Below are 26,755 nucleotides of genomic sequence, written 5' to 3'. Positions count from 1 at the left end.
AAGAAGGGAAAGAAACAGGGAAAGAAGAGAAAGAAAGAAAAATAAGAAAAACCCGAAAAAATGATAAGATGGAAAGAAGGCATAACTTCAGAACAGTTTCAAATGGACACAAACTGTTATGCTGTGAAATAGCAGTAATCAGACAAACACAAGGCACTCCAAAAGCAATTTACAACACCATTGACAGGAGACAGGAACTTATAAAGCTGGAATGTGTTTTGCTAGTAACAAACATGTCCTGCTATCACATCCGGCTCTAAAAACAAAGGCAACACTAAAATAAGAATTATAAAGTCAAAAGAAAAACACTGACGGGAACTACCTTGTGTGCAGATAAGCTTTTTGTGAAAGTGCAAAATACACTCACTGAAAGTGAAGTTAACCAATGGCTTAAGAAGGCTGATCCACTGTCCCATTATGTCTGCTGTAGTGGGTCGAAACAAAACGTAAGTGATACAGGCCAATGGATGAAAAGAGCGGTAGACAGTCTTTCTAAGTATATCTTCCATATCATTTTAGTAAAATCGAAAGGTCTTGGCTACGCCAGACCTAAAAAGTCAGAAAATGTGCTGGCAATCCTTTTTAAGATTAGAATTCTCATTGAGAGACATTGAAGAATCAATGTGCGCTGTGCTTCTAATAAAATATACAGTAATTTCCAGTCCGTCTATTAACAGAAGCAAAAAACACTAAAGTTACAGGAAAATAGAAACTAAATAGGTTTGCCAAGGGAAATTCTCAAAAATCAAGGTCTGGTCATCACAAGAAGAAGTTCATGACATACCCTAAGTGTTAATTTGAGAAACAGGTGTGAAGAATGTTTATTCACAGTGATTAGTATCTTATAATGACAATGACATCCAACTCATCCTCTTCCTTATGGAAAACCCAGCCACCACAAGATCCAACTTCAGGAATGCCGTGATTAGCATCGCCAACTAAATGAGGTCCAACTGCCTGAAGCTGAACACGGACAAGACAAAGTGCTCACCTTCGGAAACCACACCTCACCCTGGGACGACCCAACTCTCTCACCAACACCGACTCTCGCAGGCCACGCAGGCAACCTCCGCATCATCCTCAACAGCCAACACACCCTGAAAAGGGTAGTCACGCATTGTCCTCCCCCTGGTTCCACATCCTCTGCATGCTCTGTAAGATTTACAGATAGATTCCCACCAAAATCAAGAAAACACTCACTCAAGCCCTCCTCTCCATCCGACTCAACTACAGAAACGCACTCTATGTCAGAACCAACACACAGCTCCTCAAACGACTCCAGACTATGCAGAACACCACAGCCAGACTCATCCTCAACCTTCCCAAATGGACTAGCATCACCCCCCACATCAGATGCCTCCACTGGCTTCCATTCAGAAGAGATGCCAGTTCAAGCTGCCGGACCTCACATATAAGGCCCTCCACAACATTGGACCCACATACATCAACCAACGCCTGACCTTCCGTCAACCAGCCAGACAACTCCACTCCGCCTTCCTCGCCCACGTCCCATGCATCCGTCAAAGCGGAGGTCGTTCCTGCTCCTTCCTCGCCGCCAAGACCTGGCAGACCTCCACCTCCCAACCTTTCCCTCCCTCACCGACTTCAAGAAGGAGCTCAAGATCTGGCTCTTCGACTAAGGCCGTCGGAACCTCAGCACCTGGATAGGCCCTGGGATGATAAGTGCACTATACAAATACTTGATTGATAGATATAATTTACACAATCAATGCAACTGAGTTCAAACTATAGACAATCAACACAGCCAGATGGGTTATTGGGGATGGTGGTGTGAAAAAACTTTAATACCACTCTCACTACTAGTCATTTAGGCCTCATACACATTTTTAGGCCAGTACAGATGTAAATATAATTGATCGTGTGAGGATCTGCTTAAGCACTTAGGTTGATGAAATCAGTCCGTGATGATCTTCTGAGGAGGGGGCCTGCTGAAATGTGCGTGTTATTTTGTATTACCTCTTTTTTATCTTTTGGGGGAAGACTAGCTACTTGTGCCTACTTGAGCACCAACCCTGCCCCCATCCCCATGGGAGCAGACAAAAGAGCAGCAGTTCTGCTCGCAAGCAGCACAGGACCCAGATCTGGCTAATTCTGTTAGCTTTTGCAAGTCCTCTTGCTATTTCTATCCATCAAACAAGAAAGAAGACTTGTAATGCTTGGCTTAGAGCTGATACAGATTATACCACAACAATGATCTGCACAAATTCCAGCCACAGCTTTCAACCAATGGCAAGTCAATCCGATTCACCGCCGACACCAACAATGCTCTATTCTCTGGCATTTATTATTATACAGCTTATAGAGCGCCTGGTTACTCCAACGGAGTGTCCCCGCGCTAGAACACCAATAGTACATTGACAGCTGGCCAGAGCCACCCACCTGCCCTCCAACCTAGGTCTCCCATGGAACAGCCATAGAGGACTACTTCCGGCCACCAGACGGATGTTTAAAGAGCCACGTCTTAAGTTTTTCAAACTCCACAGAGGACCCCTTCTCCCACATCCCGGCAGTGCACTGATCTTGGGGCTCTTAGAAGAGGAAATGAAGCCAGCATGTACCGACCAAAGAGAAGCAAGGAAATGAGTGACAATTAAGTCGACCAATGGTATGCAATGGCTGGCTCAAAGCCCCTTGTTAGTAAACAAAATGTCTTGCATGTGACAGTGCGTGTGCGGTCTCAGGCGAGACCTAAAAAGGACTGCTTAATGGTGGAGAAGTGTGGCTCACGGTGTAGAGCAGGCAGACCCGGAAGCGGAGGTCAGACCCGGGACCAGGGTTCAATTCCCGACGCGGCAGGGTCTTGAGCTCAAATGTCCACAGACTCGATAATTCTCGCTTCGGTGCCAGCTCTAATCATGGGTTCTCACTCTGCAACTCTGGGCATTAAGCTTGCTTAATCTCCACAACGGCCCCCCTGCGGCGGGATGCCTGGCTTTCACCTTGGGGATGCCCTGTAGGGGCTATCTCACAGGGAAAAGTCAGGACGGGTTCCCAAGGCAAGCGCCGGGAAACCTCCGGGTAGCTGTGCGCTCAATAAATGCAATAATAATAATAATAATAATGTATACAATAAATTTAGGAGACAATTACTATAATGTGGATGATTGGCAGTACTTTTGGAATGTAAAATAGTTCATGTATTTCAATGCAAGCAATCAAAGAAGGCGTAATGATACACCAAAGAGCCAGTACGATAAGCTAAGCGAGGACTACTCAATTGTATGGAGCCAAAGCGCACTCTGTAGATTTCAAAGTATTAGCAACAATAGGTCCAGCAGACAGCTGCTCTAAAGAAATAAAGGCTAGATCAAGGTGTACACACTTATAGGAAGGTGAATAAAGAGTTATGAGTGGTAGGTACAATTTAGGTGAGGCTTACGGTGAAAAATGGAAAAAGGATGTTCTACAATAACAAATACGTGACTAAATTCGGAGTTTCATACATATGCAGTACAGATTTCCAGGCTTGCCATATGAATGGCAGATAGATAGGATATGGACTACAAACGCCATTATTGCATCTTATTCTGGAGGACTGAACTTTAACCCTTTCGGTGCCGATGACGGCTCCCAGTTGTCATGAGTCACGGTGGGCGCGTGCTGATGATGGCTGGGAGCCGTCATGACCACGCCCGCGATCGGAATGTCCAGCACCGGCGCGGAATTCAAGCCGCAGCCAAGGTGTTAATCCGCACAGTAAACCTGCTGGTTACTCACGCCAGCTCTGCTGGACACTGGAAGAGATTCAGCACAGACCTTTTAGCTTCATTTATTAACTGGTGTAGGACTATAACCTCCAGGTTAAAGTCCCAGTTGCTCACTGACACAGGGTGTGATCTTAGACAAACCAAAACATAGCACTTTCTTTAGAGTCTTGGCCCCTGCTGGGCTTCTACAGATGCAGACTGATGAAGTGGATAGTTACAATGTCGCCATCAATTTTCGGCGCAAGCTTTACCTGCATTTTGACCGCAATAACGACAGAGATCAGCTCTTTGTCAAGTTCCTTCATGACGGACAGCTTCTTCAGGGTCAGACTGCATAACCTGGAAGTAATCAGAGGGAACAAGGTGTCTATTAGCTACTTTGATTGCACAACAAGGACAAATGAAAAATCTTCACAACAGACATGTTCACAATGCAGTGTCCCTGGAAACAGGGTTGATTAAGTTATCCAAGAAAGCAACTCGATTACTAATGACAAGAAAACAAAAGTAATCACAAGTGTTACAGATTACATAGTTATTAAAGTAATACTGTACCATCTCCTGATTACGTATGCACATAAATATAACCAGTATGCAAGAGCAGGGAAAAGGGTAAGATGAGTGCCCAATGTACAAAAAAACAGTTATTACAAAAGAAGTTTGATGAATAGTTACATTACTTTAGTCCTATATAATTAGTCAAATACTTGCATGGATTGCAATAAATAAAAACACCATCTACCGTGATATATCACAGAGGAAACGTATTAAATAATAAATGTTGTGTTCTGCACAGAGCTGCTACCATGGTTTCTGCCCGCTATAATCACTGTAATAGCAGACATCTATATTGTTATTCCATTTAGTAGCGCATAAAACATGAGGTTGGAAGGAGTAAAGGCTGTGGCCTTGAAGTTGAAATAGTAGTAATTATGCGGCATAACAATTCTAATGTTACATGACGCATTATCTTATGCACGCATATGCGTAAGTGTAAAACCCAAATGTAGGGATGCAAGCTTGAATGAAGCAATGAGTGCTGTAGTTTGGAGTGACAAGACTATTTTTAGATATATTCGGGGCACAAGTCCTAAAAATATAAGTGGGGGACTAACCTAGTTAATCAGTATGCAAGTGACGTCACGGGCGCATGACATCACAGCGCGTGACATCAAAGGAAGTGGCATCATAAGAAGTGACATCAGATCTTAAACCCTCGCAATATATGTTTAGCATGTCCCTCATGAGTACATTGGAGCAAATTTCAAGTATACAGGGAAAACCTCGTAATTTAGGCAGAAGATTCACTCTTTTGTAAGCTACACATACAACAATGTTGACTTTTGTCTGAGTAAACTTCCTCCACTTTACAAGAAGAAATAGTTATTACAACGCCCCCTCAGGGGGAGTAAGCACTATAAATGCTATTTATTTTGTGTAAATACTGGGAAGGATCAACACATCTGACTTCTTACAGTGCATGCAGATCTCCTAAACAGAGCTGGAACAAAGTGAATAGCTGCCTATTAAATATGTGTGAAGTGCTAACAATTTGAGTGCCTTGGTTTCCCTTCTGCTGCATGTGCATCTAGGTGTGAGGCTCCTGACTGTTCCCAGCCAGGAGACTCGAACAAAAGGAGGCCTGATGACCCCTCAGATTCGGCCTTTGTTATGGGCCCAGCAGGAGTCAGAAATAAGAAAGCCCCAGCTGTCCCCGCCTGCACGTTGTTGTGGATCGAAAGCAGACAACAACGTGCAGGCCGGTGTTTGCAAATTACACTGGGACAAATTCAGCATATTTTTACGTGGGGGGCCAACTTCTTGACAGGGTGGACGGCGTCCACCCTTTGAAAATAGTGAGTGGATGCAGTCCACCCACGTGTACCCCCGACTCGTGCCCTGGATATACTAGATTTCTTGCAAAAGACCGAACGATGACCTTCGCGTATTATGTCCGATGAAGGAAAGTTTGAGATTCGGAGCACACACCAGTGAAGCTCCCTTGTGAGGCAGCAAGTAAAGTAGGAGGGGAAGAGGTGGGGCCTCGCAGGTCACAAGATACGCTAGACATTTCACCGCATGTGCCAGCTGCCCTCCTTTCCCACCTGTCCTGAAGGAGGAGGCGGTACATACAGTCCCGAGGTATTCTGGGAAAGGCGAGGGTCGTCCAGCACTTTGTATTCACAGCTTAGGACGCTATGCTCCCGGCAGCTATTACTAACCTTGCACCATTCCAGATCCCTGTCCAGGGGAGCAGACTGCTAGAGACAAGCCCTTTAAAGTCGAAGATTAGATTAAATGAATATTTATAAAGCGCAACGAATGCTCGAAGGCGTCTTGGTACTAGCGGCTTTAGTACGAAATAAATGAGAGCAGAAACAATTTAAGGCTTCAGCATGAGAATAACTAAATGTTTAGGTGTTTTCTAAAACTCAACAGGTTTGGCTGGGACCTAAGATGCAAAAGCATTTGATTCCATATCAAGTAGGCCGGGGCAGTGAATTGCGTTCCGCTCGTGGAATTAGCGTAATTTCGAGTTCCGCTGACAACGCGGAATTTTCAAACATTTCACGCTTTGCAGAATTTTTTGCTTGTTCGCACTTTAAAAATGCATGTTTGCGAGATATTTCTCCCCGAGCACGCAAACCGCGTTCCCGAACAGGAAAAAAGCATTGCGAATGGGCGGAACAAGCAATTCTGCGTGTTTGCGGAAATTTTGCGTGCTCACGGAGATTTTTTACTGTTTCCCTGAGCTTGCCCACCCCTAATATCAAGGCAGTAGTGGCATGTGCACAGCTTCTGCCACCCCAAGAAGCTGCATGAACCGTGGGTGCTAGCATGGCCTTAGCGGAAGCTGATTGCCGATATCTATTGGGAGTGCACCATAACACTTTGACCTTTATATAATCTAGCCCTATTCCATGCAGGGCTTTATGAGCCAGGCAGAGTGCTTTAAAAGCAGCTCTGCTCTTGATCGGCAACCAGTGAAGCTCCCTGAGCCCTTTGCTGGCAGTGGCAGATTCTTATTTGCGAAGAGTTTTCAAGAGCCAGGCTGCAGCAACTGCAACCTCAGAAGCTTTTTCGACAGTCCTTGTTGAATACCCAGATAGACCGCGTTGAGTAGTCTATCCGAGATAATACCCAAGAGACCACCTCTGTTGTCTGAAGACCCGTGGAAATTAATGGTAAAGGTTATCGTTTTCAGGAAATAGAGTCTAACACCATTTAAACGTCTGCTTGCACCCTGGGCTACGTTTTAAAATAGGTTGATGGTGTAGCTGGAGGGCAGGGTATCTGTAAAAGAGAGCGGAGCCAATCAAGTATGAGGTAACTTCTTAATTCCATGTTAGGCTCTTAAATTCAAGCCACAGCCTGATAGGTCCTGTTAGGGTTTCATTCTCCCTCCAGCTGTAATCAACTTCCGGGTGTCACCCAGCACACAGACACCAACATTCCATGCATCATTCCATTCTCACAACATCCACACGCAGCACACGAGGTAGATACTTACGAGCAGCGCCCCCTGCTGTTCACTGTGGAAACTACTGTGAAGTTATCAAATTGCTGTTGGGGAAACAGTGACTCGCCTACAATAACAAGGTTTTTTTCTGATCATGTGCCAATGCAATGATTAGAAGGAACTAAATCTATATTTGATAGATGGACAGACAAGGCAGTGATCGATCGATCTGAGGTCACTGCGCTATATTTCTGCACGTATTGTTAGGTGCACTGCTCACTTTTTGTTGGGTTTACGGTTGATAGAGTTAACAGCGATTTCACGCCCACACTTAAATTATGGGCCCAAAGCGATGGCGCATTAAGAGGGCAAGTAACAGTGGTTAACGCCTGACAGTATGGAGGCAGTGAGGCTATTTATAGCTGTCGCCAATCTCACTACCTCAAAGCGGAGAGATAAGCCACATTGTCTTGCCTGTTTCATGCTCCCAGGACACGATGAATTCCAGAAAATAGCAGGAGTTAATGCTTTTCATTGGCTCAGCCAATTCCGTAGATGGTGTTGTTAAGAATACGAAACAAGATGGTGTCCGATGAGGGATACATGTGTAATGAACACAACAGGTGTTAATTATTTGATATTTCTACAGCGCTCGGTTCCACTGTCTTAAGGCATCAGAGCGCTATAACTAAAACCTCTCGCTATTACCCCAAACGACGAAACAAATTTCAGTCTTCAGAAGGATGAAAGGCCGAGTAGCCCTGCCAAAATTCAAACCTGCGAACCTCAGGTTACCGTTCCATGCAGTTATGCAGCAAATGTCTTAACTCGCTGTGCTATCTCATCATCTTGTTTCTACGAAGCACACAAATAAAGTGTTTTCAAAAGAATATCTGTTGGGAGGGGTGAATAAAACTAGAGATATGCGCCTGCGCGGTCCAAGGAAATACAATCGACATAGTGAAGGCACATTTTCCGGGTATTAACAACTCGGGGACCGGCCATCGAACAGCAATTAATTGCCCAGGGCAAACTCTACAGCCTCCCATATTTCACGGATATTTATTGGCCTTAGGCACAATGAAGCCCCTCCGCCGCACGGACTGCAGGGGTCTGCGCTACCCCCATGCAGGTACAGGAATTATTGCAGGAGCTAGTATAGGACACACAGCCCCTGAGGTGCCTTGAAGGCACTTCTGCTTCTAGGCGGCATTTTTGTTTTTAGGTACTTTCACATGGAGCTTTCCCGTCACTCACTGATCTGCGGTGCCAGCCATTACTAGGTGGTGGCATTTCTGCAATCCCTGTAACCCCCTTACTTTAAACTCTTTACTGCAAAAAAAACAACACAAAGATGTCCATTTTCCAATCTTTAACATCAAAAACAACTTCAAAACCATAATAAGTGTTTTGACAAGCGCGGAGAATCAGGACGCGCGCACTTAGGACGCGGCTCCTCCGGACCCCGCCCCTGGTCGCTGGTGGTTGGGCGGCCGGGTGGCCCAATCGGCAGCCGGCCGCCTCCACTTCCGGGTCAGGGGGTGACGCGTATCCTGAGTGGTAGGGGGCGGAGACCTTTGGCCTATTTAGGGTCAACTCCCTGTGACCGGGGTCTCTATTCCCGCTACCACTCCAGGATACCTGACTGCACACGCCGGCACCGAAGCCATTCACCATGATCCAGGCCGGCCTTCTGAAACTCCCACCCACCCGTCCCTTAGTTATAATGGTTTAAAGGGTGTTTTTGCGGAGAAGAGACCTGCGATCAGTAAACAGTGACTGACAAAATGGATGGGAGGCCGCCTGGCGGACTCCATAGGCCAGCACTGAAGGGGGATATGGTAAGCTCTCTGCTGGGAGGAAGTGACCACCGGCTGGGGAGGCTAGGGCGACAGATTTCGAGCCTCCTGGGCGTCCCTGGGCAGCCTGGTGGTCGAGGGGTGGGCCCTGGTAATGGCGGACACGGACCAGAGGTGGGGGCCCACCATTCTAAGGGGCAGGTGCGCGGCACCAGGCGTAGGATACCCAGTTGCGAGATGTGAGCCAGATGGGGCTCCTCCCTTAGGGCTGGGAACGTGAGAGGAGCAAGATATGTTTTTAAAGTGTCATTGTAAATATCAGATATGCATGTCATTTGCTTGTCATGTTTATACAGTGTCGAGATTAAACATTGCCTTTTTACCCCACCCGAATCTCTTGGTGATTTCAATGTGGGGATTTTGCATGTCTATGTCAGATTAGGGGGAGGCGGGGGCATATCTGGAGGGTACGGGTCCTATAAATATCATACGACGTCTACCTATGCACACACACGTCAGGCACGACTATTTAAATGCTTTCTGGAGTAGCACTTCCATCAGCAATAGAGAGTATATATATTTTTTTAAATATCACCTTTCCGAAACATTTTACTTTGGAATAGAATTAAAAAATGTCCAACACTGTGAAAGAAAAGATTTTTCGCGTGTAAAAGTAAAAGCATTTAATCGTAGTTTAAACACAAAATCTTAAATTGTCATGTGACCTTACAAAGGAGCCTCCTGTAATTTACTAATTTGCACACAAAAAAAGTTTTATCCACCAGATAATGCACTTGCAAAGATATGTGCAAAGTTTAGCAGAGCTTACTCAAACAGAGCCAAAGCTATTAGCGAGAAAAGAAACCGCTTTCCCTGTGTAAGCGGGACTCAACCTTTACCACAGAGGCGCAATTACCGCCTATAAGGCTCAAAATAGTTGGCTAATTTACCGACCACAATGTTTTTAAAACCAGTCATTTTTGGGAAAGGCACCCTTCATGTGAATTATAGGATTTCAAGCCAGTGTGAGGCTTAAGCGTGTCTTGTACCACAACGATGACGCACGATACACAAAATGGCATTTATTTTAATTGTTGAGTGCGGGCAGGGGCTATAACACCACCCGCCCCACCCAAAAATACAAAGCGCGCCCTGAGCCTCTCACTCAATGCACTCCATATTGTAGCGGGTTGAGTTGCATGCATGGAGGGCGGGCTGCCTATTACACTAATCTGGATAATCCTGGACAGGCAGCGGCGTAAGAGTCCCCTTACTAGCCTAGGGCTGCTTCAATGTAGGCATTGGAGTCCCCTTACTGGCTTAGGGCTGCTTCAATGCAGGCATTGGAGTTCTCCTTACTGGCTTAGGGCTGCTTCAATGTAGGCATTGGAGTTCTCCTTACTGGCTTAGGGCTGCTTCAATGCAGGCATTGGAGTCCCCTTACTGGTTTAGGGCTGCTTCAATGCAGGCATTGGAGTCCCCTTACTGGTTTAGGGCTGCTTCAATGCAGGCATTGGAGTCCCCTTACTGGCTTAGGGCTGCTTCAATGCAGGCATTGGAGTCCCCTTACTGGTTTAGGGCTGCTTCAATGCAGGCATTGGAGTCCCCTTACTGGCTTAGGGCTGCTTCAATGCAGGCATTGGAGTCCCCTTACTGGTTTAGGGCTGCTTCAATGCAGGCATTGGAGTCCTCTTACTGGCTTAGGGCTGCTTCAATGTAGGCATTGGAGTTCTCCTTACTGGCTTAGGGCTGCTTCAATGCAGGCATTGGAGTCCTCTTACTGGCTTAGGGCTGCTTCAATGTAGGCATTGGAGTCCCCTTACTGGCTTAGAGCTGCTTCAATGAAGGCATTGGAGTCCCCTTACTAGCTTAGGGCTGCTTCAATGCAGGCATTGGAGTTCTCCTTACTGGCTTAGGGCTGCTTCAATGCAGGCATTGGAGCCCCCTTACTAGCTTAGGGCTGCTTCAATGCAGGCATTGGAGTTCTCCTTACTGGCTTAGGGCTGCTTCAATGCAGGCATTGGAGCCCCCTTACTAGCTTAGGGCTGCTTCAATGCAGGCATTGGAGTTCTCCTTACTGGCTTAGGGCTGCTTCAATGTAGGCATTGGAGTTCTCCTTACTGGCTTAGGGCTGCTTCAATGCAGGCATTGGAGTTCTCCTTACTGGCTTAGGGTTGCTTCAATGCAGGCATTGGAGTTCTCCTTACTGGCTTAGGGTTGCTTCAATGCAGGCATTGCAGTTCTCCTTACTGGCTTAGGGCTGCTTCAATGCAGGCATTGGAGTCCTCTTACTGGCTTAGGGCTGCTTCAATGCAGGCATTGGAGTCCCCTTACTAGCTTAGGGCTGCTTCAATGCAGGCATTGGAGTTCTCCTTACTGGCTTAGGGCTGCTTCAATGCAGGCATTGTAGTCCCCTTACTGGCTTAGGGCTGCTTCAATGCAGGCATTGGAGTCCCCTTACTGGCTTAGGGCTGCTTCAATGCAAGCATTGGAGTTCTCCTTACTGGCTTAGGGCTGCTTCAATGCAGGCATTGGAGTTCTCCTTACTGGTTTAGGGCTGCTTCAATGCAAGCATTGGAGTCCCCTTACTAGCTTAGGGTTGCTTCAATGCAGCCATTGGAGTTCTCCTTACTGGCTTAGGGCTGCCTCAATGCAGGCATTGGAGTACCTTTACTGGCTTAGGGCTGCTTCAATGCAGGCATTGGAGTTCTCCTTACTAGCTTAGGGTTGCTTCAATGCAGGCATTGGAGTACTCCTTACTGGCTTAGGGCTACTTTAATGCAGGCATTGGAGTCCTCCTTACTGGCTTAGGGCTGCTTCAATGCAGGCATTTGAGTTCTCCTTACTGGCTTAGGGCTGCTTCAATGCAGGCATTGGAGTCCCCTTACTGGCTTAGGGATGCTTCAATGCAGGCATTGGAGTTCTCCTTACTGGCTTAGGGCTGCTTCAATCAGGCATCGGAGCTCTCATTACTGGCTTAGGGCTGCTTCAATGCAGTCATTGGAGTCCTCCTTACTGGCTTAGGGCTGCTTCAATGCAGGCATTGGAGTCCTCCTTACTGGCTTAGGGCTGCTTCAATGCAGGCATTTGAGTCCCCTCACTGGCTTAGGGCTGCTTCAATGCAGGCATTGGAGTCCTCCTTACTGGCTTAGGGCTGCTTCAATGCAGGCATTGGAGTTCTCCTTACTGGCTTAGGGCTGCTTCAATGCAGGCATTGGAGTTCTCCTTACTGGCTTAGGGCTGCTTCAATGCAGGCATTGGAGTTCCCTTACTGGCTTAGGGCTGCTTCAATGCAGGCATTGGAGTTCTCCTTACTGGCTTAGGGCTGCTTCAATGCAGGCATTGGAGCTCTCCTTACTGGCTTAGGGCTGCTTCAATGCAGGCATTGGAGTTCTCCTTACTGGCTTAGGGCTGCTTCAATGCAGGCATTGGAGTTCTCCTTGCTGGCTTAGGGCTGCTTCAATGCAGGCATTGGAGTTCTCCTTACTGGCTTAGGGCTGCTTCAATGCAGGCATTGGAGTTCTCCTTGCTGGCTTAGGGCTGCTTCAATGCAGGCATTGGAGTTCTCCTTACTGGCTTAGGGCTGCTTCAATGCAGACATTGGAGTTCTCCTTACTGGCTTAGGGCTGCTTCAATGCAGGCATTGGAGTCCCCTTACTGGCTTAGGGCTGCTTCAATGAAGGTGTCCAAAATCTCCCACTTTGTCAGCTTCTAAGATGAACATGTTTAGGAAGCTGTGTGACGCAGGACCACACCTGGGCTGAGCTCGCCTCTCCCTGGGTCCCATGTAAAAGGATGCTGGGGCCAACACTAGCACTTCTGACCAATTTTTGTCCTCAGCACAAGGGAGGGCCACTTCCCTTAAGGTCATTACGGACACTGGCTCTAGCCCTGTACTTTCGTGAAATACCTAATGCATTCTGGGTGTCGCAGTCTTGATTTGCTTCCATTGCACTAACTAGAGTAACACTCCTAAAATAAAAGGTTTGTTAACAAAAGATTCAAAACTGGAGACAAGGTATTTTCTTACCTCCCTTCCCTCAAAACAAGATCATAAAGACCAAAAATAGGGCTTTAATGGTGACGTAGCACTGTTGTGGATGCTTGTTCCAACTCCCTCACCATTTGTTCAAGCGACTTAACACAAAAAAATATGGACGAACGTCTAAAAAGACACCTTCAGATCTGTAGCTTTTTAAAAAAGAAACAAAAAAATAAACGCAATCTATCAAGCTGCCGGAATCTGGCTGGTAAGGTTTTTTTTATTCAAATAAACCAATCAATGCGTTTATACACGGAGTCGTATTTTTGCGATGATAAAATGCAGCAGGCCTTCAGAAATGTCAGTGGAAACGTTTCACACAGTGACTGCCCTGTCAATCACTCTGATGGAAAGGACATAATAATGCACCTCCCCCTTTCATGTGCCAGTGCTTACTTTCGAGGTGATGCCACCTCTCCAGAGAGGCCCTCCGGTGCACCAAACTCTTCAGAATTCAAGTATTCCCCTTTCTCCATGACAGTCCAGTGAGGAGAATCGACCTATCCAACATGCTGCTTTCTTTACCTTCCGGTTCACCAGAGAGGTCGGACATGGCTGACTGAGTCTCAGGTGGGTTTGGACCTCCGTCCTTCCACCGCCATCTTAAAAGTGGAGTGGAGAGCAATAGGGCCTTCCTAGACCCTTGGGGTGGCGTCGCCTCACCTCTGCCCATGCAGGAGACGCTTTGGGAGGATGTCTCCCTCTCAGGAGTGTAAGACCATCTCTGGTTCCAACCCGGGTCAGGCTCTGGGGCCAGTTTCCATGCAGTGTCCTCCTCTTCCTCATCATCACTGGAGGAAGCTACAGAGAAGTTCATGTCTAAAGCCATTCTAACTGGCAATGAGAGCAGCTGGAGACGGGGACACCTAGGCCCCTTTTCACCACGATCTCCTCATCTGAGGGTGTTCTGGATGCTGTGATGGTTCAAGTAATTGTACAGAAGTTTGGGGAAACTGCGCACCCCTCAAGGGAGGTGACTCACTTCACAAGCAAGTTCTGGCCAGAAAGGAAGAACCAGCTAAATGAAGATTGCAGAAAGATGATCTGAGCAAAGGTGGGCGGAGGTTCTGTTCTACAGGTTTAAGGTGTAAAACTGCCCACTGAACTATAACAGTACGTGTGTGGACTTATGCTGATGAGTTATCAGGTTAGAAGGAACATTTTTTGGCATCAGTTATGGTGGCTTTACCAGTAAAAAGAAACAAGCACTTTACCTATGAGAAAGGTTTTGCATTGCTAATGCAGCCTAGAGTCACATTCAGTGCACTATTCTGCCATCTATTGCTTGGGAAAAACATTTGAAAAAAACTTTTCAGTGATCCATGGTTTACATAGTTAACCTAGTCTAGATTGTCTTTGCATCATACTGCCACCTACTGGTTGGGTTGGGAAAAACATGTTTGAAAAAGACTTGGCAGTGATCCATGTACAGTAAGTACTGTAGAGCCAGCGAGGCCACCTCTGGAAGCCAGCGTGGCCTTCTCCTGTGCCACGACGGGTTCCTCGAGTCACGCTCCAGTCTTCCCGCTCTCGCCGGCGCTCTTCCTCTCATGGCAGCTGGTGATAAAGGATGGACGGGAGGGCTGCCATGTTTACAGCCCCATCACGGCTCCCTCTCAGGAAACACTTGAGCCACCAGCTCGGTTTACAGAGGCCGCCCTGCGCACAGAGGAGCCGCCGCCTCCGCCTCTGCGGGGAACCCTTCCTGTGTTTAACTTTACACGCGCGGCCAATACACGCTTCCTACACGAAAGATAAAGATTATACATACGGCTCACGGAGACCTCTCGGTGGTGCGACCTGGCACGTGCCCAAGATCCCTTTAAAAGTGAAAAGGATGGTGGGCGGGTTAGGAAATACATGGACCTTTATACTGGGCGCGCATTCGCTTCGAAAATTATAAAGGCGAAACTGGCAGTAAAAACCCCTACATTGGTGAAGAAAACTATATAAATAAGATTTCCATATTCAAATATAGAAAAGTTCCTTTAATCTCAGTATAAAAATAGAACAGAGAGACCCTGCCATATAAATCTTGTTATAGGGACCCGCCCGAGGGCTTTAAGTGGGCCGGATCCTGCCGGTCCTCAGCACCGGCGGTTCCAAAGAGCAGGTGCTGATAGGTCCCTTTTGAGCTCTCTATTTTTGCCCTCCCCTTCAGGACGGGAAAAAAAAATCTTAACTCCGCAGCAGCGCCACCCTTCACTGCCTGCGATGTAACTTCAAAGAGACTCGTTATCGGTCTTTCACAGTCCAATCTTTTCAGTACTGAAGCATTTTCAATATGCTACGCTTATTTATGTTATACAACTAACAACCATTGACAAAGCCAATAGTACTGGCTTGTTGTGAGTGTAATGTCATTTGCAGTAATTGTAGAGATGAGTCCAAACAAGGAATTCCACCAAGTAGTTTTAATGTAGAAGGAAAACAACTTGTAGGAATACAACAGTAATATATCTGGATGTAATGACATAAGTAGCAAAATACTAGTCTGGTGGCACACTAATAAGCATAGATTTTCAGTGTTTAAGCCACACCCTTAATTACATCGGCCACGCTCCTTTGAGAGACCTCCACCAGTTTTTCATCCCACTTAAAGCCCTGGACCTCCCGTAAACTACAGATTTCCATAATGAATTGTCCGCTGGAGAACTGATGTTACCAGAGTCCCAGAGCAAGTCTTTTCAATGACGCTGCTGTAGGACTGGTTTTAAACACTGATTTGTTGAAGTCCTGGTCTAAACACCAGACGAGCTGCCCCACAATGGACACTTCGCCAAACGGGCGAAGTGTGCAGGCCAGTAACCTGGAGGGGGCAGGTCCGCTGCACTCCCAGGGAGGGGGCAGGTCCGCTGCACCCCCAGGGAGGGGGCAGGTCCGCTGCACTCCCAGGGAGGGGGCAGGTCCGCTGCTCCCAGGGAGGGGGCGGGTCGGTTACTCTTTGTGGTCCAAGTATTTAAGAACTTCACGCTGGGATGGACAACCAGCTTTCTTGGTTTCCATAATCTTTCCTAAAATCAGGGTCACACTTTCACCTGCAAGGCAGTCTACGGTGCCCCCCTCCCCCAGCATGCGTAGCAACAGTGTGAACAGGTGCAGCATCGAAGCTTGGATTTCACAGCGCCCAGTGCGCGCGCTTTCAACCCCTTCTCGAAGGCATTGGCACCTCTGCGCCTGTCTAGCTTGGTTACTTATGCCGCGGTGCCTTCTGTGTTTAACAAGGGTAGCACATGCTGCAGGCGCTGACCCATCGGGGTCACCAGTGAGACCTGGTATCAGCGGTGGGATGAGAAGCCTCAGGCTGCTCTGGAACACAAGTCTCTAGACCCCCTGTGGGCCGGGGCGGGTGTCCTATAGACTGCACGTGGGTCGAGCATCCCTCGAGCAGCACTGGGTGTCCCTCAAGGGACCCTGGGCAAGGGTGTCCCTCAAGGGGCCATGGGCGAGGGTGTCCCTCAAGGGGCCCTGGGCGAGGGTGTCCCTCAAGGGGCCCTGGGCGAGGGTGTCCCTCAAGGGGCCCTGGGCGAGGGTGTCCCTCAAGGGGCCCTGGGCGAGGGTGTCCCTCAAGGGGCCCTGGGCGAGGGTGTCCCTCAAGGGGCCCTGGGCGAGGGTGTCCCTCAAGGGGCCCTGGGCAAGGGTGTCCCTCAAGGGGCCATGGGCAAGGGTGTCCCTCAAGGGGCCATGGGAAATGGTGTCCCTCAAGGGGCCCATGGGCAAGGGTGTCCCTCAATGGGGCCCTGTTCAATGGTGTCCCTCAAGGGGCCATGGCCAATGGTGTCCCTCAAGGGGCCCTGGGCAAGGGTGTCCCGTGGGTGTCCCTCAAGGGGCCATGGGCAATGGTGTCCCTCAAGGGGCCATGGGCAATGGTGTCCCTCAAGGGGCCATGGGCAAGGGTTTCCCTCAAGGGGCCATGGGCAAGGGTGTCCCTCAAGCGGTCCTTGGCCTGGTGTGTCACTCGAGCGGCCCTGGGGCTACTGTCCTGGTCCCTCGAGCACTCTTGGGCCAAGTGTCCCCCAGGCAGCTTGTGCTGGATGTCCCTCGAGCCGCCCTAAATGCTGTAAGTGCAGAGGTGTCCAAGAGGGCCCGAAGCTCTTTCCAGATGGTGGTGCGGCCAGGCTGAACATAGCTTTAGAAACACCTCTATCTTGAGAGCTGCGAATGAAGGACGAACACTTACAATGGGGCTGCCATGAACCAGCAGGGTAGAGCCCGGCCCACCTTACTTCCATCCTATCCACTTTAAGCCAGGGACCCCCTCATAACATCCACAGTCGAGGCATCTGGAGGATTGTGTAAGATGTGCAGCAGCATCTCAAGACCAAAGCAAGGACCAGAAGGAGAAACCACAAGACAGGAGGTTCACTGCTATCAACCCACTCCTCCAACCCCTCAGTCACACTCACCTTCAGGAATAGGTTCAAGGCTCTGCCCTTCACCCAATCATGGTGGAGCCCTCCAACAATGGACCACCGGACACACACCAACCCGGAAACTGCCCAGCTCTACCTCTCAGCCTCCACCCTGCCTTGCCAGACCACCCCACTACCCACTCTGCCACTTCCTCCCCACCAACCACTTGTATTCTTTCCCTGACCCACTTCCACCAATCATCTGCCCTCTCTGTGCTCCCTACACTCCACCACTCAGCTATGATGAAACACCCTGCGGTGCCCACCACCCATACACTGTACAGCCCACCCCACACTCCACCACTCAGCTTTGATGAAACACCTTGCAGTGCATACCACCCTAAACACACCCTCCAATTCACATCATCCTAACACTGTGCAGCCCACCACACACTCCACCACTCACTTATGTTGAAATACCCCACAGGGCACACCGTCCTAACACTGTACAACCCTACACACTCCACCACCCACTTCTGATGAAACCCCCACGCTCTGAAGTGCATACCACCCTAAACACACCCTGCAGTGCATACCACCCGAACACTGTACAACCCTACACACTCCACCACCCACCTCTGATGAAACCCCCATGCTCTGCAGTGCATACCACCCTAAACACACCCTGCAGTGCATACCACCCAATTCAATTCAAACTTTATTTCTGTTTTAGTACAAACCATAAAAGTACATATACAGTAATAATACAGTTCGAGGTACTTAAAAACACATATCTGATAAAGTGCAAAAGGTGCAAGGATATACTTTCATCATTACATAAAAGTCAAGAGATTAGGAAGTTCATTGAATAAGTCCACCACTGATCCATACATTTTCGGAATGTAACAGTCAATTTTAAAAATTCAGTAATTTGGAGAATACCATCATTGTGCAAAAGTTGTAGCTACATTAGAGCCGTCCTGATCTGAGTAAAATGAAGTTTTTTTAAAAGAGTCACCAGATAGTGCTTGCGGGATAATCATAAAACCTACATAAGAATATAAAATGCAGCATATCCTGGGGAGACTTTCCGTCGCAGCCACAGGGTGCTGTAATCCTATTAAAATTAACCGTTTTTGGCCTGACCAGCAGATGATGAAAAAGATTCAACCTAAACCTTGTCAACAAGAACTTTTCATGAGGGGTCAGGGGGCCCAATAAATATGGGTCGATAGTTACACATTTTTTCAGCATAACAAATTTTCTCACACTTTGTTTCTGGAGCTCCACTCCTTCCCTCTGGGTCTTTCTATCCATGAGGAAGGCCCGTTTAATTATCTCCCGGTCCCCCTTGACAATCTGAGTAGGATGTTCAAACAATTCGGGACGCCCCAGCCTAGAAAAGCTGGATTTCAGATATTTTATCCATGGGATAACCAGTGCTTTGTCCGGCGACAGGCAGTCCCTCACAATCAAGTGGGTCAATGGAATATCAGGATTCAACCACAATTTTATCCAGCAGGTCAATGGGCGTAGGGAAAAGATGTCACATAGGTATTGCGTCCCCAATTCTTCGTGAACTGCAAGATTGGACGTGCCTGAGGGGGGACACAGGAGACGCTTCATAAAGAAATTTTCAACAATCTGCAGCTGCTCACCACCAACATACCCCCATATTTCACTACCGTATGTAGCCGTTGCCACGGATTTAGCGTTATAAAATTTCAGCATGGCACCAGTAGGTTGTTTTCCCCAGTTTCGAGGCAAAATTGAAAATGGAGGCATTCACCCTGACCAATTCTCCTTTCTTTTTAGCAAAATGCGGGCCCCAATACCACCCAAACACTGTACAGTTCTCCACACACTCATCTATGATGAAACCCCGACGCCCTGCAATGCATACCACCCAAACACTGTACAGCCCGCCACACACTTCACCACTCACGCATGATGAAACACCTTGCAGTGCATACCACCCTAGGGACAAACAAATGAAGGACGGAATGTAGAGCAAATCAGACATTCACCCTCCACTCACAGATCTGGGTTAAATCCATCGTTCTTTTGCTCACCAAACCACCCGAGTTTAGATCAAGCCATATACAAATCAATCTGGAAGTATTCATGTACCCCACCCAATCCAGGTGAGCCCTTGAGCAGGCATCTTCCCCATCAATCTGCACATAGGTGAGCGCGTTGAACTGCATCATCACAACTTACATTCTATGAAAATAACAGTAAGGCCATTGGCACCGTAATTATGTAAATTTAACTACTTTTCATGCTTATTTGTCTAGGTATACTTGACACAAAATTAGCATTTTTGTTCCACCTGGCTTTCTTATTCCAGTCGGGGAGGTTAGAGAAGCGTTCTGCAGCATCCATGGGTGGGTGAGAGGGGGGGCTCGGTGCATTGAAATCAACTAAAATAGCACCTGAGAAGGAATAAGTGCCTCAGGGAGCATTGACAGGAAATGCTAATTGAAAAAAAGATGATTGGGCTGCTAGTGTCAGGTGTTTACGCACTCCCCGGGCCCACCGGGGCTCGGCACTCCCCGGGCCCACCGGGGCTCGGCACTCACCGGGCCCACCCAGGCTCGGCACTCACCGGGCCCACCCAGGCTCGGCACTCCCCGGGCCCACCCAGGCTCGGCACTCCCCGGGCCCACCCAGGCTCGGCACTTCATTGGCCCACCCAGGCTCGGCACTCCACTGGCCCGCCCAGGCTCGGCACTCCACTGGCCCGCCCAGGCTCGGCACTCCACGGGCCCGCCCAGGCTCGGCACTCCACGGGCCCGCCCAGGCTCGGCACTCCACGGGCCCGCCCAGGCTCGGCACTCCACGGGCCCACCCAGGCTCGGCACTCCACTGGCCCGCCCAGGCTCGGCACTCCACTGGCCCGCCCAGGCTCGGCACTCCACGGGCCCACCGAGGCTCGGCACTCCACGGGCCCGCCCAGGCTCGGCACCCCACGGGCCCGCCCAGGCTCGGCACTCCACGGGCCCGCCCAGGCTCGGCACCCCACGGGCCCACCGAGGCTCAGCACTCCCCGGGCCCAAGTTAAGGCAGCGATCGTGACAGTATGCATCGTTTACAAAGCATTGGAGGATACCGCGACCAGAAGCGGCCTCTGCGTTACCTCTCAGCCAGGAACCGCAAGTGCACGGACCATCTCTCAACCACGGCTAAAGAGCGTGAAACAAAGGGCCAGACTCGTGGGGTCAGCGCTGAAAAGTATGGGCCTCTACCCCTCCAGCTGAACGTTGACCTTAACGAAGTAGAACTGATCAGCCAATCAAATGGCAGAGATCCAAGACCCCTGATATCCCAGGAGAAAAGCTGGACGACTGCTGCAGGCAGCTACACATACAATGTCCACCCCCTACACACCTCGCTTGTAACTGCCTCCCACAGGTATGCCAGAAACGAAAAGACTAGCCAAGCAAACACCTCGAAGTATACTAACACGTCAAAAAGCACATAGAAGCAAACATACAGTTATCTCCATTTTATTACTCTGTGTGTGTAGCCCTAACGTGCAGCATGTTGGCGCTATGCAACTTCTAAGTGCATCAATTCATGAATACAACGGCCATCCATCCAGTAATTGCACCCGGCCTTGGGTCCCTCTTCCTCGGGCAGGCCGCCCGGCTCCGCAGGGTCGAGGCTATCTCCAGATCCAGGGAAGCATCTCAGGGGGTCCAGACCCGCTGCAGAGATGTGAGTGCAATCTCCAGGTCACCGATTTGAAGTTTCACAGCTTTTCATCCTTCTGGGGCTTATAAAAATCATAGCACGTGCTGTGCAGCGCCACGCTCTGCTGTGACGTCACCGTCGAACACGTTTCCCGCTGGTGCAGTCTTCAAGGTACAGCAGGACAATCAATACGGATTTCTTACCAAGAAACAAGATGAGGTCAGAACTCATTAAAACCGCATTATTATGGATTGAAAACATCTAAGAAGAGACGCTGCAGCTTGGAAAGGAGCCACGCAGAAAGCAGATAGGCCTCGTTTAATGCGGGCAGGCCTGGACACGGCCTTGCACCCCCCCCCCCCCGCCCTCCTCTCCCACCCCCCCGAGTGGAAACTGATCCAGCTTCTCACTTGGACAGAGGACCAGTCTGGAGACGTCCTGAGCTGTCATCTACAGCGACTCCCTAGTGGGAGGTGGATTCCTAGCAGCAATTCTGCAGAAGGGCATAACGGGAATAAGCATTGGCACATCCAATAGATCTGGCCTAGGCAAGCTCGAGCAATAGTTCATTTTTAAATATCATTTTTTATTGCGTTCATATGCCACACAAAAAAGAAGGAAAAAAGAAAACACGAAGCTGCCTAAGCGTGGAGGTCATGCCCTTGCAATAGGTATTCTGCATGTAAAACTAAATTAAACATGGAGTATTATTTAATAGTAGAAGTGCTTCCTAGCGGGCGGCAGTGCTAAGAACAGGTACAGCAATTAAATAATTGTGGGGTTGTAATGCGCTAGAATCGACTCCCGAAGGAGTATCTCTGCGCAGTAGACCGCTGGGGAACCCGTCCTGGCTTTCCCTGTGAGATGGTCCCTACTGGGTATCTCCAAGGTGAAACCAGGCATCCCCGGCGTATGTGGGGGGCCGTTGTGGAGATGAGGCAAGCTAATGCCCAGAGTTGCCGAGTGTGATCCCTGGTTAGAGTAGGCACCGAGGCGAGAATTATCGAGTCCGCTGACCCTGGTCCACGATCCTGCCGCGTCGGGAATTGAACCCTGGTCCCGGGCCGTCCTCTGCTCCCGGGTCTGCCGCCTCTAACCAGTGAGCCACACCACTCCAACCCTTTTTATTTTAAATGCACGTCACACGAACACCAGGATGGCAACAACATTTAAAAAACAAACAAATAAAAGTTAAGTAAGTACATACTAGCCTAGCACTTCAATGCACTTAGTTGCAGGTTGACGTGAACAAGCGGTCACTGACAGCGCAAGGGAGCCAATGGCTGAAGAGGGCTCATCCATTGCGTCATGCTGTGGTGGGAGGCCAAAAATGTAAATGACTGAGGAACAGACCAATGAGTGAAGATGGCAGCACCAAAGTCCCTCTATGTATGCTCATATGTAGGTATTTTCTCTTTATTATTATTATTTTTTTATTTCGATAAGGATTACATCCAGCTAAAGCAGTCTGTACGACAGACTTAAAACAAGCACTGGCACAACCAATAAGTCTCGCTCTTGGGACTTGTGTGCTTGGACCATGCTTTCGGGTGATGATGTTCCAACACTGGCAAAAAGCATTTTTGGGTTATGCCGTGCAGCTTCAGAATGAGGAAAAAACTGGAAATAAGGTACAGATTGTCATTACGTGACCGCTGGGTCATTTCGTAGATGTACGAATACTTGATGATCTACGAGTCATCATACTAGCTGTGCATGCGTCACCACACACACCCCGTCAACAAATATGTGTGTGTGTGTGTATGTATATATATATATACACAAGTACGGACACAGACCCATGTTCGTGCTGTCAATTATTGTATTCCTCCTTTGTCGCCATTACCCGTTTCGGCTCATCCGAGCCTTGATCACATGACAGTGGCAAGATCGAAATGTGCAAAATTTAAAGTGACCGGTGCATAGTTAATTGTATCACGTGACAATCAGGCATGAAAATTCACAATTTACAATTTGTAAGCTGCTGTCACTGAGACCTAAATATGTATTTCATTACAGTTTAGAAACAGAATTTCTTTTTTCAATTGACCATACAGCATAGGATGTGAATGTTTACCTATATAAGAGGCTCATCATTCTTCAGTTTTTTGTTCACTTGAGCTTGAAATCCATTGGCAATACAGGTAAAATACCCTATAATACTTGCTTATGTACATAACATCCTGCACTCTTTTTAAGGCACGGAGGCCAGCTGCAAATTGCTGCCAGGTACTAAAAAAAAAAAAAGCCCTGGCAAAGCAAATAAGGTCTCGCTTATGTGAGATCTTTTGCCATTGTCAATGTTTTTTTTAGCCACGTGCACAGGGCTCTAGTCGGGGTACCACTCGGGTGGACGGCCGGCGTCCCCCCACTTATTTTACCGGGGGGACGCCGTCCCCCCTGCCAAACAGCTGGACTTCACTCTTTGGCCTCTCTGGGACGAGGAGCTCGGCACCTTTCGTGACGTCACTTCCTGTCGTGACGTCATTTCCAGAGACAGCGTCCCCCACTTCTTTTTTTAGGACTTTTGCCCTGCACGTGCAGCAAATAAAAAAAATAAAAGCGCTATGACGCTTTTTCTTTTTATTCAGCCATGCTGCATGGCAGCTGCACTGCTGTGTAGCATGTCTAGACAAACATTGACCTGACAACTAACATATTGTATCACACGATTTTGGTTCTTTTCACACGGTCACCTGGTGAGGAATCAAATTCACTAATGTGGCAGGGAAGACGAGGTGGAAACCACTGCACAAAGTGGCTTTCCAGCGTGTCGTTGGTGGGAGTATGCAGCAGCCACCCCCGCCTTTGTTTTTCGGGGTGTGGGGAGGGGGGGAGGGGGTGTGGAACGGAGTGCCTCTTAGGTAGGTCTGGGCACAAGATTCCGCCCCCACCTCACACAGTGAAATGTATTTACAAGTTGGCAGGTCCAACATTGATAAAGCCAATAGACCTTGCATAACGCACTGGTGTGACACACACCATAGCTCAGTTGTAAATGTAAGAGCAATAACCGCCGACACATGTGGAGGTATCGCCTTCTTACAATAATCCAGGTGTGTTCAATAATATTATTTCCTGCCACCTTGGGGTTGTAAGTCAGAGGCCGCAGCCTTGTCGATTAGCATTTAATAGCAACCTTTCCTGGTGTCCGAGTGTGTCATTCCCCATTTTAAAGTTGAGTCAAACCGACGTTCGGAGTCAAAGTTGTGCACAGATTATCACTGGGTGCCCTTTCAATTCCTTTTTTCTCTGCGTGTGCATGAAGGGGCGTGTCCAGAGAGGGGAGCAGGCATCCCAAAATGGCAGCCGAGGGAAAACATCTCTGCAGAGGCAGCGCCTTCATATGAATCCTCCGTCTTCCTGGCTTCCAGGAATGCCAGCCCTTCGCTCTCAGTGTCTGGATATTATGAATAATATATTTTTGGCAGAGAGGGGCCTAAAGCTACGGACAGTCCTCGGTTGCTGAGGAATAGATGCAGTTCTTAAGTGATAAAATGCAAATATGCTGGCAATATGTGATTGCAGATTAAATGATGCAATTTCATGGTGAGCGCTACAGAAAGCTCTCATGAAGATGTGACATGCAAGCGACATCAATGGGCAAGCAATGGCGTGGGGGGAGCGTGTGTGGGAACATGAAAAGAAAACAGGGGACAAAGAAAACTGCCTCAATCCAAGAGCGAGCAGCGGAAGGACACTTATAAAGTAAGTTATCAGTACTTGGTCCATGCTCAACGGATCGGCTGAACAGAGGAAGTCAAAGTGAAACTAAGAGGGACAGCCCAATAAGAAGCAAGGTGATGAGAGTGACATTGAAGCCACCCAATGGGAAGTGGTAAGAATGCTCCATGCCTTTTAAAGTTTTCTTTGCTTGTTTGTTTACAAGAGATCTATCAGGGGCTGAGAATGAACTGCAGTGACAGTGTATGCGCTGCAGGGGCTGAGTATGCGCTACATGCGCTGTCTCAGGCGGGACCTAATAAAATAGGAAAAGTGACCGCGGGCGTTTGGAGGGGGCAACAGGGGAGCAAGTGGGAGAGAGGAGTAAAAATAAAGCTGGGTGGGGCAGGAGGGGATAAGTTGCACACGAGAGCAGCGTGGAGGACAGGGGAGTACGGCTGGGAAGAAGCACGCCAAAAAGAGAGCAGCACAAGGGAGACAGCAGAACAGAGCGGAGAAACACAATGCAGAGGGATGGAAACACATACACTCTCATGAAGCGCTTAACCAAAACGAAAAAGGTATTCAATAAAAGTGATCAGCTGTTGGATACAAGTCAGCCAATCAAAATGATGGTATAGAGGATATGCTCCAGAGGAGGGGCAACGCACAAGACAACTAATAAGAATCGAGCATATGAGCTTGACAATAAAGCCAAGCAATGGGCCGGCTGTGGGCCCCACTACTATAAGTTCTTGGTAAACCCACAATAGGTCTTTCGCAACAAAGATAATTAGTACTTTGGATATATGAGAATCTTTGTTGGAATTAAAACCATTTGCAGTGTTCACTGGAAAAACAGGGTGCGAGCTATATTATTGGTGAGCCGTAAAGAAGCCCCGGCAGGATGAAACGCGCGTCGGCTGTTGGCTGTTGTGCCCTATTAAGAAATAAAATGTGACTGATCTACAGCTACGTTGATATCTATCGATGTGGAGCTCTTTTCTGATATGATGATATTGTTGCTGAGAGTGCCAAGTGCACGAGGGATGAAAGTAACCTATGCATGATGTGCTCTGGTGTCTTTACTGTTAAATTGGCCCTGTATCACTCATTGTGAATTCAGGAATCAACGCTCTAGGTGGATGAGTGTTGGACACCAAGGTTGCCCCTGAGATTTGATTTAGTGTATTGTCTGATTATTACACAAAGGAGACATTCTGATGTGCAGATCGTTCGAAGCATATCCGCCTCATGTGTATATAAGATACTTAAGTAGCCTGAGCCTCACCACATCATGCTGAATGAGTTAAGCACTCGCTGCCGACATCGGACTTTGACCAGCAGATCACAATTTCAGAACCAGGCCGGCCTACGCAGACTTTTCCCATTCCAAGGCCAATGAAATCAGTATTCTATTAAAGTAATAATGAATGCCTGCAAAGATGCTCTTGGTCAGACACTGCTGGCTACAAACAAGTCGTTGAAAGGAGAGTCCTCTCTTTGTTGTGCAAGTATAGCTGGAGGCTTGATTTGAATCAGACCACAAAAGGCCATGCCACAAGCCACCGCGCAGTCAGAGATGACGTGAATGCTGGCACCAATGTGACGGGGCGGGGCGGGGGGCAGGCCAGGAGTAAAGTGGAGTGGTAAAAAAACATTGGTAAAGCCAATAGGTCTGGTGTTGGCTGTCCGCCGTTTGGCTTTATCAATTTTTGTTTTGTTGTATCATGGCTTTCCTGAAATTTTACTGGTGAGGGGGCTGCCAGGCCCACGCAAAGCCAATTTGTCTGTAGTGTTGGACCGGTTGGCTTCGCCAATGCGGTTTGGGGGTGAGGGAGTTGAGGGAAAGAGCAGCATGGACCACAGGGGATGCTGGAGTGTTTTTAGAAGGGTGGAAGCACATGAAGGAGGGGGCTTTTTTTCTGAAGAGGGTTGGGGGAATACAAGAGCATCTTGGAGCACATGCTGTTTTCAAGGATAGGCAAACAAGAGAGCAATACAGAGCCCGGGAG

The 26,755-nt window shown here is 48.4% G+C and overlaps 1 protein-coding gene across 8 annotated transcripts in view; it reads right to left on the bottom strand.

Annotated features, from left to right (window-relative positions):
* PACS2 (phosphofurin acidic cluster sorting protein 2) overlaps nt 1–26,755 on the bottom strand; it is a 521,350-nt gene that overhangs the window by 141,635 nt on the left and 352,960 nt on the right. For all 8 annotated transcript variants that reach the window (XM_086937135.1, XM_086937137.1, XM_086937141.1 and 5 more), the window contains exon 2: nt 3,980–4,067. In XM_086937135.1, coding sequence (XP_086793261.1) covers nt 3,980–4,067 — 88 coding nt within the window. The remainder of the gene's footprint in view (nt 1–3,979; nt 4,068–26,755) is intronic.

The sequence above is a fragment of the Lissotriton vulgaris genome, chromosome 9 (genome assembly GCF_964263255.1).
Source record: "Lissotriton vulgaris chromosome 9, aLisVul1.2, whole genome shotgun sequence".
Lineage (NCBI taxonomy): Eukaryota > Metazoa > Chordata > Amphibia > Caudata > Salamandridae > Lissotriton > Lissotriton vulgaris.
The sequence above is the reverse complement of the archived record's forward strand: the minus strand, read 5'-3'. Positions and strand labels throughout refer to the sequence as shown.